This window comes from Rhinopithecus roxellana, chromosome 13 (genome assembly GCF_007565055.1).
Source record: "Rhinopithecus roxellana isolate Shanxi Qingling chromosome 13, ASM756505v1, whole genome shotgun sequence".
Classification (NCBI taxonomy): domain Eukaryota; kingdom Metazoa; phylum Chordata; class Mammalia; order Primates; family Cercopithecidae; genus Rhinopithecus; species Rhinopithecus roxellana.
Genome location: NC_044561.1, coordinates 110,679,942 through 110,694,115, shown reverse-complemented (window position 1 = coordinate 110,694,115; position 14,174 = coordinate 110,679,942). Strand labels below are relative to the sequence as shown.

General features: G+C 46.5%; 1 protein-coding gene and 1 long non-coding RNA gene across 3 annotated transcripts in view; one reads left to right on the top strand and one right to left on the bottom strand.

Moving 5' to 3' along the window:
* Nucleotides 1–7,293, bottom strand: part of LOC104655822 — a 33,759-nt gene extending 26,466 nt beyond the window's left edge. Inside the window, exon 1 of the long non-coding RNA XR_747032.1 lies at nucleotides 7,112–7,293. This is a non-coding gene — a long non-coding RNA (uncharacterized LOC104655822). The remainder of the gene's footprint in view (nucleotides 1–7,111) is intronic.
* KIAA1755 (KIAA1755 ortholog) overlaps nucleotides 6,695–14,174 on the top strand; it is a 46,757-nt gene continuing 39,277 nt past the window's right edge. For both annotated transcript variants that reach the window (XM_030915552.1, XM_010355339.2), the window contains exon 1: nucleotides 6,695–6,970. In XM_030915552.1, the coding sequence (XP_030771412.1) occupies nucleotides 6,968–6,970 (3 nt within the window). In that variant the 5' untranslated portion in view covers nucleotides 6,695–6,967. The remainder of the gene's footprint in view (nucleotides 6,971–14,174) is intronic.

Sequence of the window (14,174 nt, the reverse complement as noted above, 5' to 3'; positions counted from 1 at the left end):
AGTGATGGATTTTGTTATTTCTCAAAATTTAGTGCAGCAATTGGCACATGATTCAGTTATTTGTTTGCCAGAGAGAGAGAGGGAGGAAGTGAATACTTGAAGTCCTTGGAAGATCCACTGGAAATTCCCAGAGAGATGAACCAAGTCCAGTCCAGCAGTTAAGCCTGTGTATTTGAAGGGTGAATTCACAACCCCTAGCCCCTAACATAACACTATTTTATTCTATTTTTATTTTTATTTCTGTGGGTACATAGTAGGTGTATATATTTATGGAGCACATCAGATGTTTTGATACAGGCATTCGATGTATAATAATCACATAATGAAGAATGGGGTATCCATCCCCTCAAGCATTTGTCCTTTGTGTTGCAAACAATCCAATTATACAGTTAGATATTTTTAAATGCAGTTAAATTATTATTTGCTATAGTTATCCTGTTGTGCTACCAAATACTAGGTCTTATTCATTCTTACTACTTTTTTTTTGTACCTATCAACCAACCCCACCCCACCCCCACCCCCACCCCCACCCCCACCCCCCCCACCACTACCCTTCCTAGCCTCTGGTAAACATCCTTCTACTCTCTGTCTCCATTCATTCAATTGTTTTGATTTTTAGATCCCACACATAAGTGTAGCATGTGATGTTTGTCTTTCTGTGTCTGGCTTATTTCCCTTTGCATACTGACCTCCAGTTCCATCTATGTTGTTGCAAATAACAACATCTCATCCTTTTTTTATGGCTGAGCAGTACTCCATTGTGTGTAAGTATCACATTTTCTTTATCCACTCATCTGTTGATGGACACTTAGGCTGCTTCCAAACTTTGACTATTGTGAAGAGTGCCGCAACAAACATGGGAGTGCAGATGATCTCTTCCATATACTGACTTCCTTTCTTTTGGGTATAGACCTAGTAGTGAGATTGCTGGGTCATATGGTAGATCTATATTTGGTTTTTTGAGGAACCTTCCAGCTGTTCTCCATAGTGGTTGTACTACTTTACATTCCCACCGACAGTGTAAGAGAGTTCCTTTTTCTCCACATCCTTGCTGGCATTTGTTAATGCCTGTCTTTTGGATAAAAGCCATGCTCACTGGGGTGAGATGATACCTCATTGTAGTTTTGATTTGCATTTCTCTGATGATCAGTGATGTTGAGCACCTTTTCATATACCTGTTTGCCATTAGTATGCCATCTTCTTTTGAGAAATGTCTATTCAAATTTTTTTGCATGTTTTAAAATCAAATTATTAGATTTTGTCCTTTATAGTTGTCTTAGCTTCTTATATGTTCTGGTTGTTAATCCTTTGTCAGATGGATAGTTTGCAAATATTTTCTCCCATTCTGTGTGTTGTCTTTTCACTTTGTTGATTGTTTTCTTTGCTGTGCAAGAGCTTTTTAACTTGATGTGATCTCATTTGTCCATCTTTGCTTTGGTTGCCTGTGCTTGTTGGGTATTACTCAAGAAATTTTTGCCCAGAACAAAGTCCTGGAGAGTTTCCCCAATGTTTTATTGTTGTGGTTTCACAGTTTAAAGTCTTAGATTCAAGTCTTTAATTCATTTTGATTTGATTTTTGTATATGGCAAGAGATAGGGGTCTAATTTCATTCTTCTGCATATGGATATCCAGTTTTCCCAGCACCATTTATTGGACTATCTTTTCCCTCATGTATGTTCTTGGCACCTTTGTCAAAAATTAGTTCATTGTAGGTAAGCAGAATTCTTTCTGGGTTTTCTATTCTGTTCCATTGTTCTATGAATTTGTTTTTATGTCAGTAACATGCTGTTTTGGTTACTATAGCTCTGAAGTATAATTTGAAGTCAGGTAATGTGATTACTCCACTCTTCTTTTGGTTTAGAATAGTTTTGACTATTCTGGGTCTTTTGTGGTTCCACATAAATTTTAGGATTGTTTTTTCTATTCCCGTGAAGAATGTCAATGGTATTTTGATAGGGATTGCATTGAATCTGTATATTGCTTTGGGAGTATCTTTCCATTGTTTGGTGTCCTCTTCAATTTCTTTCATTTTATATTTTATAGTTTTCATTATAGAGATCTTGTATGTCTTTGGTTAAATTAGTTCCTAGGTATTTAATTTTATTTTTAGCTATTTTAAATGGGATTACTTTTTAAATTTCTTTTTCAGATTGTTCACTGTTGGCATATAGAAATGCTGCTGATTTTCATATGTTGATTTTGTATCCTGCAATCTTACTGAATTTGTTTATCAGTTCTAATAGCTTTGTGGTGGAGTCTTTAGGCTTTCTCAAATATAAGATTATGTCATCTGCAAACAAGTATATTTTGACTTCTACCTTTCTAATTTGGATGCCCTTTATTTCTTCCTGTTGCCTGATTGCTCTATCTAGGACTTCCAGTACTATGTTGAAAAACAGTGACGAAAGTGGTCATCCTTGCTGTGTTCCAGATCTTAGAGGAAAGGCTTTCAGTTTTTCCCCATTCTGTATGATACTAGCTATGGGTCTGTCATATATGGCTTTTATTATGTTGAGGTATTTTCCTTCTATACCTGGTTTGTTGAGGGTTTTTAATCATGAGCGGAAGTTGACTTTTATCAAATGCATTTTCAGTATCAATTGAAATGACCCTATGGTTTTTGTCCTTCATTCTGTTGATGTGACGTATTACATCAACAGAATGGATTGATTTGCATATGTTGAACCATCCTTGCATCACAGAGATAAATCCCACTTAGTCATGATGAATGATCTTTTTAATGTATTGCTGATTTCAGTTTGCTAGTATTTTTTGAGAATTTTTGCATCCATATTCATAAGAGATATTGGCCTGTAGTTTTCTTTTTTAGATGTGTCTTTGTCTGGTTTTGGTAATACTGGCCTCATAGAATGAGTTTGGAAGTATTCCGTCCTCCCTATTTTTTGGAATAACAGCACTATTTTATAAGATGCATGTTAATTCTATGTACCAGACACAGTGCAAAGCACTTTATAGTCATTAACTTATTCTCCACCACAGTCCAATGAGGAAGTATGATTCTCTCTCTTTTACAAAAGATGAATCTGAAGCTCAGAAAAGTGAAACTCCCTGAGGTCATACACAGTATGACTACAAACCATAGGGGTGTGTGTGTGTGTGTGCACATTGTTGGTTGCATATGGAATTGCTATACCGTGTCAGTAGAGAAAAGTTTTGGAAGAACATGCCTGTGAACAAGGATATAAAGTATGTTGAGAGGCCCAAGGGGTAGACTGTAATTGCACCTTTTTGTTGTTGTTGTTGTTGTTGTTTTGAGACAGAGTCTCACTCTGTCACCCAGGCTGGAGTGTAGTGGTGTGAATCTCAGCTCACTGCAACCTCCACCTCCCAAGTTCAAGTGATTCTCCTGCTTCAACCTCCCAGTAGCTGGGATTACAAGTGTGTGCCACCATGCCTGGTTAATTTTTTGCACTTTTAGTAGAGACAAGGTTTTGCCATGTTGCCCGGGCTAGTCTCAAACTCCTGAGCTCAGGCAATCTGCCCGCCTCGGCCTCCCAAAGTGCTGGGATTACAGGCATGAGCCACTGTGCCCAGTCTGTAATTGCACTTGTTTATGGACAATTTCATATTCATTTCTTCTCCTTTTTATGCAATTTAATTTCCTTTTGGGTGACCAACTATTCCTGATATGTGCAGGTGCAGTCTTAGTGAGGCCCTGGGCACATGACCCAGTTAGAATTTCTCTATAAAGGCTTTATTTTGTTTGTTTGTTTTTTAGAGATGGGTTCTCACTCTGTCTCCCAGGTTGGAGTGCAATGGTGAATCATAGCTCACTGCAGCCTTGAACTCCTGGGCTCAAGTGATCCTCCCACCTTGGCCTCCTAAGTAGCTGGGATTACAGGAGCGTGCCACCATGCCTGGCTCTTTTGAGGTTCTGAGTCCATCAGTGAGGAACACGAGGGCAGAGAGAATGGTTGGGATTTATTCAAGTAGCGTAGCAAAGTGGTTAATAACATAACTTACGGAATTGGATAGCTGTGTCCACTTCGGAAATCCACAGTCTACTAGCTGTCTGACACTGGGCAGGCTACACACCCTCTCGGTGCCTCAGTTTTTCATCTGTAAAGTGAGGACAACAACAGAATCTTCTTCATAACTGTTATATACTTAGAAAAGTACCTGACACATATAAAGTTCTACTTTGGTGTGTTTGTTTGTCTTAATGTAATTCCATGTGTTCAAACATTTCCAACTCTTTCCTGATAACGAGACCCGTGGAGCATCCTACTTACTCCAGTGCTTTCCAGAGGATAGACCCCAGCCTCCTCATTGATTCTCTGACTGCCAATCCATTCTTTTCTGCTTAATTAACTCAGAACCCGTTTCTGTTGCCTGCAACCCCAGAACGCTGGCTGTCATGTCAATTCTGTCTCATGGCAACCTGGGACTCTAAAACCTTCAAGCTGTGATCCCCCAACTCCCAGTAGAATTCAGTACTGGACATCAAGTCTGTTCTCTCCTTAATTCACATCTGGAGTCATGATACTAAAACCATCCAGACCATCTCCTGTAGAGAGGGTTTACTTGATTGCTGGGCTGTGTAGCGTTATGGAACTATTCGGGGGGATTAGTAGTCCCAAATTAGTGATAAGCAAGTGAAGGTCGGGGATGTGAAGAAACTTATAAGAAGTTGGGATAAGATGGCTCCTAGGTCAGGTTTTCTCTGCTAAAAGACTGATTAACCTGTGTGGGGAGGGAGATTGGCTGTGGATAAGGCTTGGGTCTCAACTCTAACCCTTACAACTACACTCGTCTTTTTCAGTTCTTCACTTACTCCCCAGTTCCTGTAAGCTGAATATTGCCTCAGAGCTTTTGCACATGCTGTTCTCTCTGCCTAGAAACTGGTTTCTCTGCATCTCCCCGTCTCCACTCTTCTAATTCCTCCCCTTTCAGATCTAGGCTTTTCCCCCTTTCAGATCTAGGCTTTCAGATCTAGGCTTCCTAGACCACCAGCTATAAGTTGATCCCTCTACAGTTCCCAATGTCAACATTTGTTTGCTTCCTTCTTAGCAGTTACCACAGTTATTTTTTTTTACTTTTCCTGTTTATCTGTTCCTTGCCTGTCTCCCCCACTAGACTGTACATTACTTGAGGGCAGGGACTCTCAAGTAATGTGTAGTCTAGTGGGGGAGACAGGCTGACTCAGTGCACAGTGTTTGATAAATAAATGGACAAATCCCCGAGTCATCTAACCAGGAATAACTTTGGTCACTATTTTAGTCTGGGCTGCTGTAACAACATACCTTAGACTGAGGGGCTTACACACAACAGAAATTCTCTTCTCACAGCTCTGGAGGCTGGGAAGCCCTAGATCAAGGCACAGGCAAGTTGGGTGTTTGGTAAGAGCCTTATTTCTGGACCTTATGTTTCTGGGCCTATCTGGCTCATAGACAGTCCCTTCTCGCTGTGTCCTCACGTGGTGGAAGGAGCAAGGCAGCTAGCTCTCTGGGGCCTCTTGGGCACTAGGCTGGGCACGGTGGCTCACACCTGTAATCCCAGCACTTTGGAAGGGTGAGACAGGCAGATCATCTGAGGTCAGGAGTTTGAGACCAGCCTGGCCAACATGGCGAAATCCTGTCTCTACTAAAAATACAAAAATTGGCCAGGTGTGGTGGTGAGTGCCTAAAATCCCAGCTGCTTGGGAGACTGAGGCAGGAGAATTGCTTGAACCTGGGAGGTAGAGGTTGCAGTGAGCTGAGATCATGCCATTGCACTTCAGCCTGGGTAGGCAACAGAGTGAGACTCCATCTCAAATATGTATGTGTGTGTGTATATGTATATGTATATATGTGTGTGTATATGTGTGTGTGTGTGTATGCCTATATATTAGTCCCTATATATATATACATACATATATGTGTGTGTGTGTATATATATATAGAGAGAGAGAGAGAGAGAGAGGCACTAATCCCATTCGTGAGGGCTCTGTCCTCATGACCCAATCACTTCCCAAAGGCCCCACCTCCTAACACCATCATACTGAGGATTAGGTTTGGGCCGATGAATTTGGGAGGGGACACACACATATAGACCCTAGCAGTCATCTAGTTTCTTAGTGTCACTCCAAAGCTGAGGTTCAGGAGGAAATACCGACTTGACCAAGGTCATTATCTGAGAGTCAAGAACAGAACTCGCACACAGCCGTCATCACCTCAAAGTCTTGAATTAGGCCGTAATGATCGGGCCTAATGTGGGAGAATTCAAGGGCACTGGGACAGATGCTTACTCCTCATCACCAAATCTAAGCAGCAGGCACCATCATCATCATCATCATCATCATCATCATCATCCCACTCCATTTTACAGATGAAGAAATCGAAGCTTAAGAGAGTCTGTGACTTGCTGGGAAGTGGATGAGGAGGAGACTCGAACTCGGGCCTGCCAGCGAGGTCCGCGGGCGCTTAACCCGGCTGCTGCGGCTCGAGGCCTCGCTCTGCCCCTCTGTACAATGGGGCCGTCTGGGCCGGGCGCGCCGTGGGAAGGGCGAGGAGCGAGGAGGAAAACTCGGCGGGGGGGTGCTGGGGTTCCTAGGGTTCCAGCTGGCGGCCGAGGGGGTGGGCGGAGGGAAGGGGGCGGTGGGGGCGGGGCGCGCGGGCTGGGGGCGAGGGCGCAGGCACAAAGGGGCCGCTGTCGCGCCGCGCCCCGCCCCGCCCCGCCCCTGCTGCCGCCCCCTGTCGGGTGGCCCCACCGCGCCGCCCATGGCTCTCTTGTGTCTCTAGCCGTCTTCAGCCTCAGTCCTTCTCTGTCTCTCTCTCTGTGTTTCTCTCCCTGTCCCCCTCGGCCGCTCCTCCGAGATGACGCCGGGGTCGGTGCCCCGGGCCTGCCCTCTCCCCTGGCTCCAGGGCTAGGCGGGACCGAGGGCTGCCGCAGACAGACGAACCCGCGGACCCACAGACCACGCGCCCAGTAGAGGAGCCGCGCCGCCCGCCGCTGGCAGCCCGTCACCATGGTAACGCGCCAAGGCCTGGACCACCTCGCTCTGTCCCCTTTCAGCGGGCACAGCCCTCCCCATTCCCTACAGAACAACCCCGGGTGGCCCCGGCCTTTTACGCTGAGACGACCCTCAGTGCCTCCGCAAAGCTGTGCTTACCTGCTTCCACCCCAGCAGGGGTTCAGGGACAGGAGCCCATCTCTGGCCACGTCCTCTCCCGGCTTCTCCATGTGTGTGCATGGATGGAGTAAGATTGGACTTGTAAACTTTAATATTCCCCAACCCCTAGACCTGAGCCTGAATCTGAGTCCTCAGGCTGAGGGCTGAAACGGGGTAGTTTTGCATATTAGTTGTGGAACTGACTGTGATAATGCACATTGTCCCGGCAGGGAGTTTGGATGGGGGAGAGTGGTGGTGGGGGTTAAAGTCCCCTCCCAGGCCAGCCAGGCAGTGCAGAGCGAGGAGGGTTAAGGGTCCAGAGGGAAAAGGAGAGAACCGCTTACCAAAACTTGGGATGCTTTTGCTGTTTTAGACTCAGCTATGGAAAGTCAGATAGACACATTGAACACAGGGTGCTTCCATGGGAATTGGCTGGGGAGAGGGAAGAGGAAGGGACTTTTGGGGCTGGAACCTTGAAAAAGTTGGGACATTCTGAAAGAATTTGTGTGTTTGTGTGTGTGTGTGTGTGTGGCGGGGATGCGTTTGTGCCAGTATCTGGCAACAGGGAATGAAAGAAAAGTCTGTTTTCAGAGGATTTCAGCCCAGCTCCAGACAGATACAAAAGCCTCAGGCAGATTCACGGGGGCTGTAAGGATTTGAAAAAAGCTGTGAAGACAGGCCAAGGCTTTAACCCCGTGACTGTGACCAACCGTGTTGAATTTGTATGGGTTTTCACTCACAGAAATGCATCTCCACAAGCAGAAGAATTCCATATAGAGGTGTTCATACTCTCTCTCACACACACACAAACACATGCACGCACATACACGTACACATGCACGCACACGTACACATGCACTGCACACGTACACATGCACGCACAGAGCACACCTGAATGCTCCCACTGACTCACACGGCTGAACACATGTTCACGCCTTCTCATACACCCATGCCTTCTCCACCTGCTCCCCCATACCGCTAAACTATGGACATACACTGGCATACACACCACAGACATATTACAAAACCAGGCACCTACATCCATGCACTGGCGGGACAGGTGTACACACACATGGCTCTTGGAGCTGTTTGAAAATGCTCTCATAAGCCAATGGCTATGCACCTCTCCCTACAGTCAAGGCCCCATGCTAGGTGATTTACATCCAGGAGTCGGTGACTCATACCAACTCTAACATTAGACCTGCTGCTATCTCCAACAGATGGGGACCTCAGGCTCTGGGAACTTAAGTAGCTGCCCAAGGTCACTCCAACTAGAAAGTGCAAGTTAGGACAGTCTGAATTCTGAGCCTGCAGTCAGCGGTCACGGTCACTCCAGGGCCACAGCCTGCACCTGGTGTTTGCCAAGCCTCTCCTGGCTTCACACCTAACCTAGTTATTAGAAATCCCTCACTGAACCCCAGACCCTCAGATCAAGGGTCAGGCACTGGTCTGTCCCCTGTCAAAGGGTAAGCAACTCTTTCCAGATTGGGAACAACGTGCAGATTTCCTTCCCCTGCCTGTCTTTAAATAATAAAGGTTGTTGCCAGCCTACCTCCCTGGCCTCACTTCTGTGCTCCAGAGGCTCCAGCCTTGCTTCAGAGCCTCTTATGGTTCACGCTCCCTGCTGCCCCAGGGCCTTTGTTACATGCTGTTCCTGCTTGGAGGAATACCTTCACCTAATGAATTCTTATTCACCCAGTAAATCTTCACCCAAATGTCACCTTTTCAGGAAAGCCTTCCCTGATTTCTCTGACTCTTACTCTAGCATGTCATGTATCTTTCCTTTATGATAACCCATCATAGCTGTAATTTTTGTGGGGCATTTGATTAATAGCTGTCTACTGTTTGGGGGCACCCCCATGTCAGATAATCTTATGGCACAGGGGCTTAGGGTTGATCCTGTCCCATGGTTCCCAAAGTTTAGTATCACTGGAACAACTTTTACACATCCACTTACTGGATAAAATTTATAAGAAAATAATAAAATCTACTACTTATTATTTGCTCAATATTTTTCTTTAAATCAACTTACTTTGTACACTGAAAAATACATCTAAATAGAAAATTTTATATCACAACCATGAAAAAATCAGTATCCCTTGTCATAAATAGGAGGTAACTAAGCCAGGCGCGGTGGCTCACGCCTGTAATCCCAGCACTTTGGAAGGCCGAGGTGGGTGGATCACCTGAGGTCAGGAGTTCAAGACCAGCCTGGCCAACATGGTGAAACCCCGTCTCTACTGAAAACACAAAAATTAGCCGGGAATGGTGGCAGGCACCTGTAATCCCAGCTACTCGGGAGGCTGAGGCAGGAGAATCACTTGAACCCGGGAGGCGGAGGTTGCAGTAAGTTGAGATCGTGCCATTGCACTCCAGCCTGGTTCCTGCCTTGGGGGCTGGTAGTCCATGGAGAAGGCAGGTTCATCCACAGATAATTCTAGGCTGTATCTGATGGGTGGTGGGGGTCCATCCCTCAAGCACATGTGTCCTGAAAAGCAAAGAGAAGAGAGGCAAGTCTGGAAGGGCTCTGAAGGGTGGGCAGGAGGTTGCCCAGTCCAGGGAGCGGGCAGTGGAAGCAGAGATCCAGAGATGTGTGTCCAGGCAGCACTTTCCAAGGTGGGGCATCCACCAAGGGTTCCAGGAGGGGAGATTTTAGATGGCGTTTAGACGAACATTTTTTAGTTTACAGCTTTTCATCTTAATGAGTATTAGGAAGTAATTTAAACAGCACAAACACATAATAATAAATATAAATAATTTTTTTTGAGACAAGGTCTCGCTCCATCACCTGGGCTGGATGGAGTACAGTGGTATGATCATAGCTCACTGCAGCCTCTATCTCCCAGGCTCAAGTAATCCTCCCACCCCAGCCTCCCAAGCAGCTAGGACTACAGGTGTGTGCCACCATGCTCAGCTAACTTCTTATTGTTTGTAGAGATAGGGCCTCCCTGTGTTGCCTAGGCTGGTCTTGAACTCCTAGGCTCAAGCAAGTCTCCTGCCTTGGCCTCCCAAAAGTGCTGGGATTATAGGCATGAGTCACCACACCCAGTCAAAAACTAAATTTAAGTTGAAAAAGAATTGACAAAAAGTCAAACGTTAAGTAAATAATAATTAATAAAAAATATTAAACCAATAACAAATTAGAATATGTGAACATGGCAGAAAGAACCTCATGAATGGGGCCCATGATGATTGGAAAGCCCTGGGCTACAGCATAAAGTATGTTTAGAAGAAGTAGGGAAGGTAAGCTGGGAACTGACTGACAGGCCACAGCACCAGGCCAGTGAGTTGCTAAGGCAATAGGGAGCCACCCGAGGTTGTTGAGCAGTGGAGGGTCACAGTTGGATCTCTGTGTTAGGAAGCCCACTGTGATGGCTAAGAGGAGCCTGGCGTGGTAGCAGGGAGCCCGGGGAAAGAGACAGGACAGCTGGTGGTTATGTGCCCAGGGTCATACCCCAGCTCTACCATTTACTAGCCGTAGAGCCTTGAGCTCAGTTTCTTAACTTGTAAAATGGGAATAAAAATACCCAGCCCATAGAATTATTGAGATAAAATAGTTAATGGAAAATGCTTAGCACAGGCCTAACACACAAGACAGTAGGAAGTAGCTCTGGTTACAATTGTGATCATGATGTGATTTGGGTGGGAGATGGTGAGCCCAGGGCAGAGGGAAAGGGGAGAGGGAGAGAAAGGAACAAATACAAAACTAAGGCTGAGTGAGGGGAAAGGGGTCGAGGTCATGCAGATGATACAGACAGAACTGGACTTGAACGTGGGTCTTCTGACACCCACTCGCTTCTCGGTTCACGGCATCAGGGCTGTTTTTCCAGTTTCTGAAAGTTTTTTTATACGAGCCAATACTCACTCATACCTCCACCCACACAAAAATAAAAAGGACTTTAAGCAGAAGTTTTAGTTGGAAGTGAGCAAGAACTTCCTGGCAGCCAGAGCCACGGAATGCTGGTTCTAGAATCCCCAGCCTGGAGAAGTTCAGGAGGAGTGTCCCAGGTCATTGAGACTGGAAGTTACAACCTGACACCCGCTGGGCCGTATCTGGCTCACAAATGTGTTTGGCTTGGCCAACTTTGTCAAAATTGGGAGGTTTTACTGAAAAATCAGTAGATCAGGTGGTGCTGGGCCAAAGCAACACTCGGCTGATGCGGATGAGAAGGGGTGTGTGCCCCAAGCCCCTCTATTCCCTATTGCTTCTCTGGTGCTGAGGCTGACTATCTCCAAAGGGTGGAAGTGAGTGCTTTCTCACATTCAGCCAATGTCTGTCTTCATGTTACCTGTCAGGCCCCTGGAAGCATTTATTTATACCTGTGGCTATTGGTTTAGACTGACTCTCCCTAGGCCTGAGGCAGGAAGATGAATGAGACAGATTTTTTTTTTTTTGGGGGGGATGGATCTCACTCTGTCGCCCAGGCTAGAGTGCAGTGGCCCAGATCTCTGCTCACTGCAGCTTCTGCCTCCCAGTTTCAAGCAATTCTCCTGCCTCGGCCTTCTGAGTAGCTGTGATTATTGGCACCCACCACCACACCCAGCTAGTTTTTGTATTTTTAGTAGAGACGGGGTTTCACTATGTTGGCCAGGCTGGTCTTGAACTCCTGACCTCAGGTGATCTGCCTGCCTCAGCCTCCCAAAGTGCTGGGATTATAGGCATGAGCCACCATGCCTAGCCAAGACAGATCTTTTTAAACCTTCTCACCAACTGAGGATTAACTGATCCCATTTAGAAACCACATCCCAACTCCAAACCTTCCTGAACTCGAATATACTTTTTTTTTTTTTTTGGAGTTGGGGACTCGCTCTGCCCAGGCTGGAGTGCAGTGGTGTGATCATAGTTTACTACAGTCTCTACCTCCTGGGCTCAAGTGATCCTCCTGTCTCGGTGCCTCAAGTAACTGGGACTACCATGAGCTACCATGCCTGGCTAAGTTTTTCTCTTTTTTATAGAGACAGGCTGTCACTATGTTGGCTAGGCTGGTCTCGAACTTTTGGCCCCAAAGGATCCTCCTGCCTCAGACTCCCAAAGTGCTGGGATTGTAGGCATGAGCCACTGCACCTGGCCCCTGATTATACTTTGAATTCTAGAATGCCCCTACTGGAAGGGCTCTTGGAGATAGATATGCCCAGTGCCTCCCTTTTGTAGATGGGGAAGGGTCACCCAGCGAGTCAGGGGCAGAATCTCACCTTCCCTAGGCATTTTTTTCCCCCCAAGGAACAGGGCAGAGGTTAAAGGTAGTCCTAGGACTGTCCATTTTAGCTTTTATCAGTCTTCTCTTCCCAAGTAAGGAGGCGGCAGATGGTAAGTGATACTAAAATCTTTGCCCGTTTCAGTAAATGGATAAATCTGTACCTTTAAGAAAAGCTCAGGCCAGCTGGGCGCGGTGGCTCACGCCTGTAATCCCAGCACTTTGGGAGGCCAAGGTGGGTGGATCACCTGAGCTCAGGAGTTTGAGACCAGCCTGGCCAACATGATGAAATCCCATCTCTACTAAAAATACAAAAAATCAGCTGGGTGTGTTGGCAGGTGTCCATAATCCCAGCTACCCGGGAGGCTGAGGCAGGAGAATTGCTTGAACCCAGGAGGCGGAGGTTGCAGTAAGTCGAGATTGCACCATTGCACTCCAACCTGGAGTAAGAGCAAAACTCTGTCTTGAAAAAGAAAAGAAAGGCTTAGTTCACATCTCAGAAGGTCTAGCTAAGAACATCTGGTGAGAGCATTTACAAAGGGAACCAGCCTTAAAAACACATACACTCACACTTTTATTTTTTCCTCTCCTGATTATAAAAGCTATACAAGCTGGTTACGAAATGTTTGGAAAATCCAGCAAACTATGAAGAAAATTAAAAGGCTGCCTTACGAGGCCCCTGCCCCGCACAGTCCTCAGGGGTAACTGCAGTTAACACTTAATGTCTACTTGGACTTTTTTTCTAGGCTTACGTGGTTTTACTCCTACTATAGATGATACTGTATGACACTGTTTTCTTTAAAAACAAATTCCAATAGTCAGGGGTGGGAGAGTTGGCTGGCAAGGGGCCTCTTTCTGGAGCGGTGGAGGTCTTTTGTCTCTTGACCTGGGTAAGTGGCTACAGGGTTCATACATAGGTAAAAAAGCATCATCCTGTGCCTTTTATATGTGTGTATTTTACTTGATAAAAATGGTACTTAAGATTATGATAATAGTAGCTCATTGCAAAGACATTGAAATAGAAATATACACACGCCCCTACTCCCTTGCCCAGGTATAACCGCTGCGAGCAAGTAGTCCCTCCGAACCTACAAGCTTCCCTGGGTCAGTCCGGAAGGTCATGAGCATGGTATAGGGGCCAGCAGTGCAGGCCTGGTTCTGCCTGTCCCCTTGGTGAACTCCTTCTCTGGCCTTGGGCTGCAGGGGAGGGGGCTGTGGCTCGTCTGGCCTTCTTCCTTTTCAGCCTCACACCCGCTGGCTCCTGCCTGGGAACAGTTAAAGGCCCAGGCGGGCTGCAGGCTGTGCTCACTGGGAAGGAATGGAAACATGTCTATTAAGTTTCATGGAAATCATGTTGAGACGCCCACGTCTGGTGTTTGGGTTCCTGTGGTCCCAGGCTGGGCTGCCGGGTGGATTGGGAGAGTGGCTAGCGTTCCTTCCTGCAGCCGCGTGGGCACCCCACACCCACCACGGTGTGCTTCCTCCAATACTTGGACGGCTTATGAGGCCCTGGGGTTCAGGCCTGTAGTGGGTAGTGTGCTGGCCAAGAGCTCGAAGCCCTGTTAACTTGGAACATTCTTCCTTTTTACTGGCTGCCCCTGAAACAGTAACAGTGTGTGGCAAACCGAGCCAATTTGTGAAAGCCAAGGGCGTCCCAGTCTCTGAGCCTTGCTCTGTGAGAGGTAAACAGTTTCTTCAGGTTCCTCTAGAAACTGGGAAAGACAGGCAGCTGGGATCATCAGTCCCCACAGCTGGTGGTCCCCAGGCAGAGGGGGCAGCAGGAGACAGGGCAGGATCTGGGCAGACTTGGCAGGCCCCAATCTGGATTGAATCCTGGCTCTGTCTTTCTCTCCTGTGTGGTCTTGGGC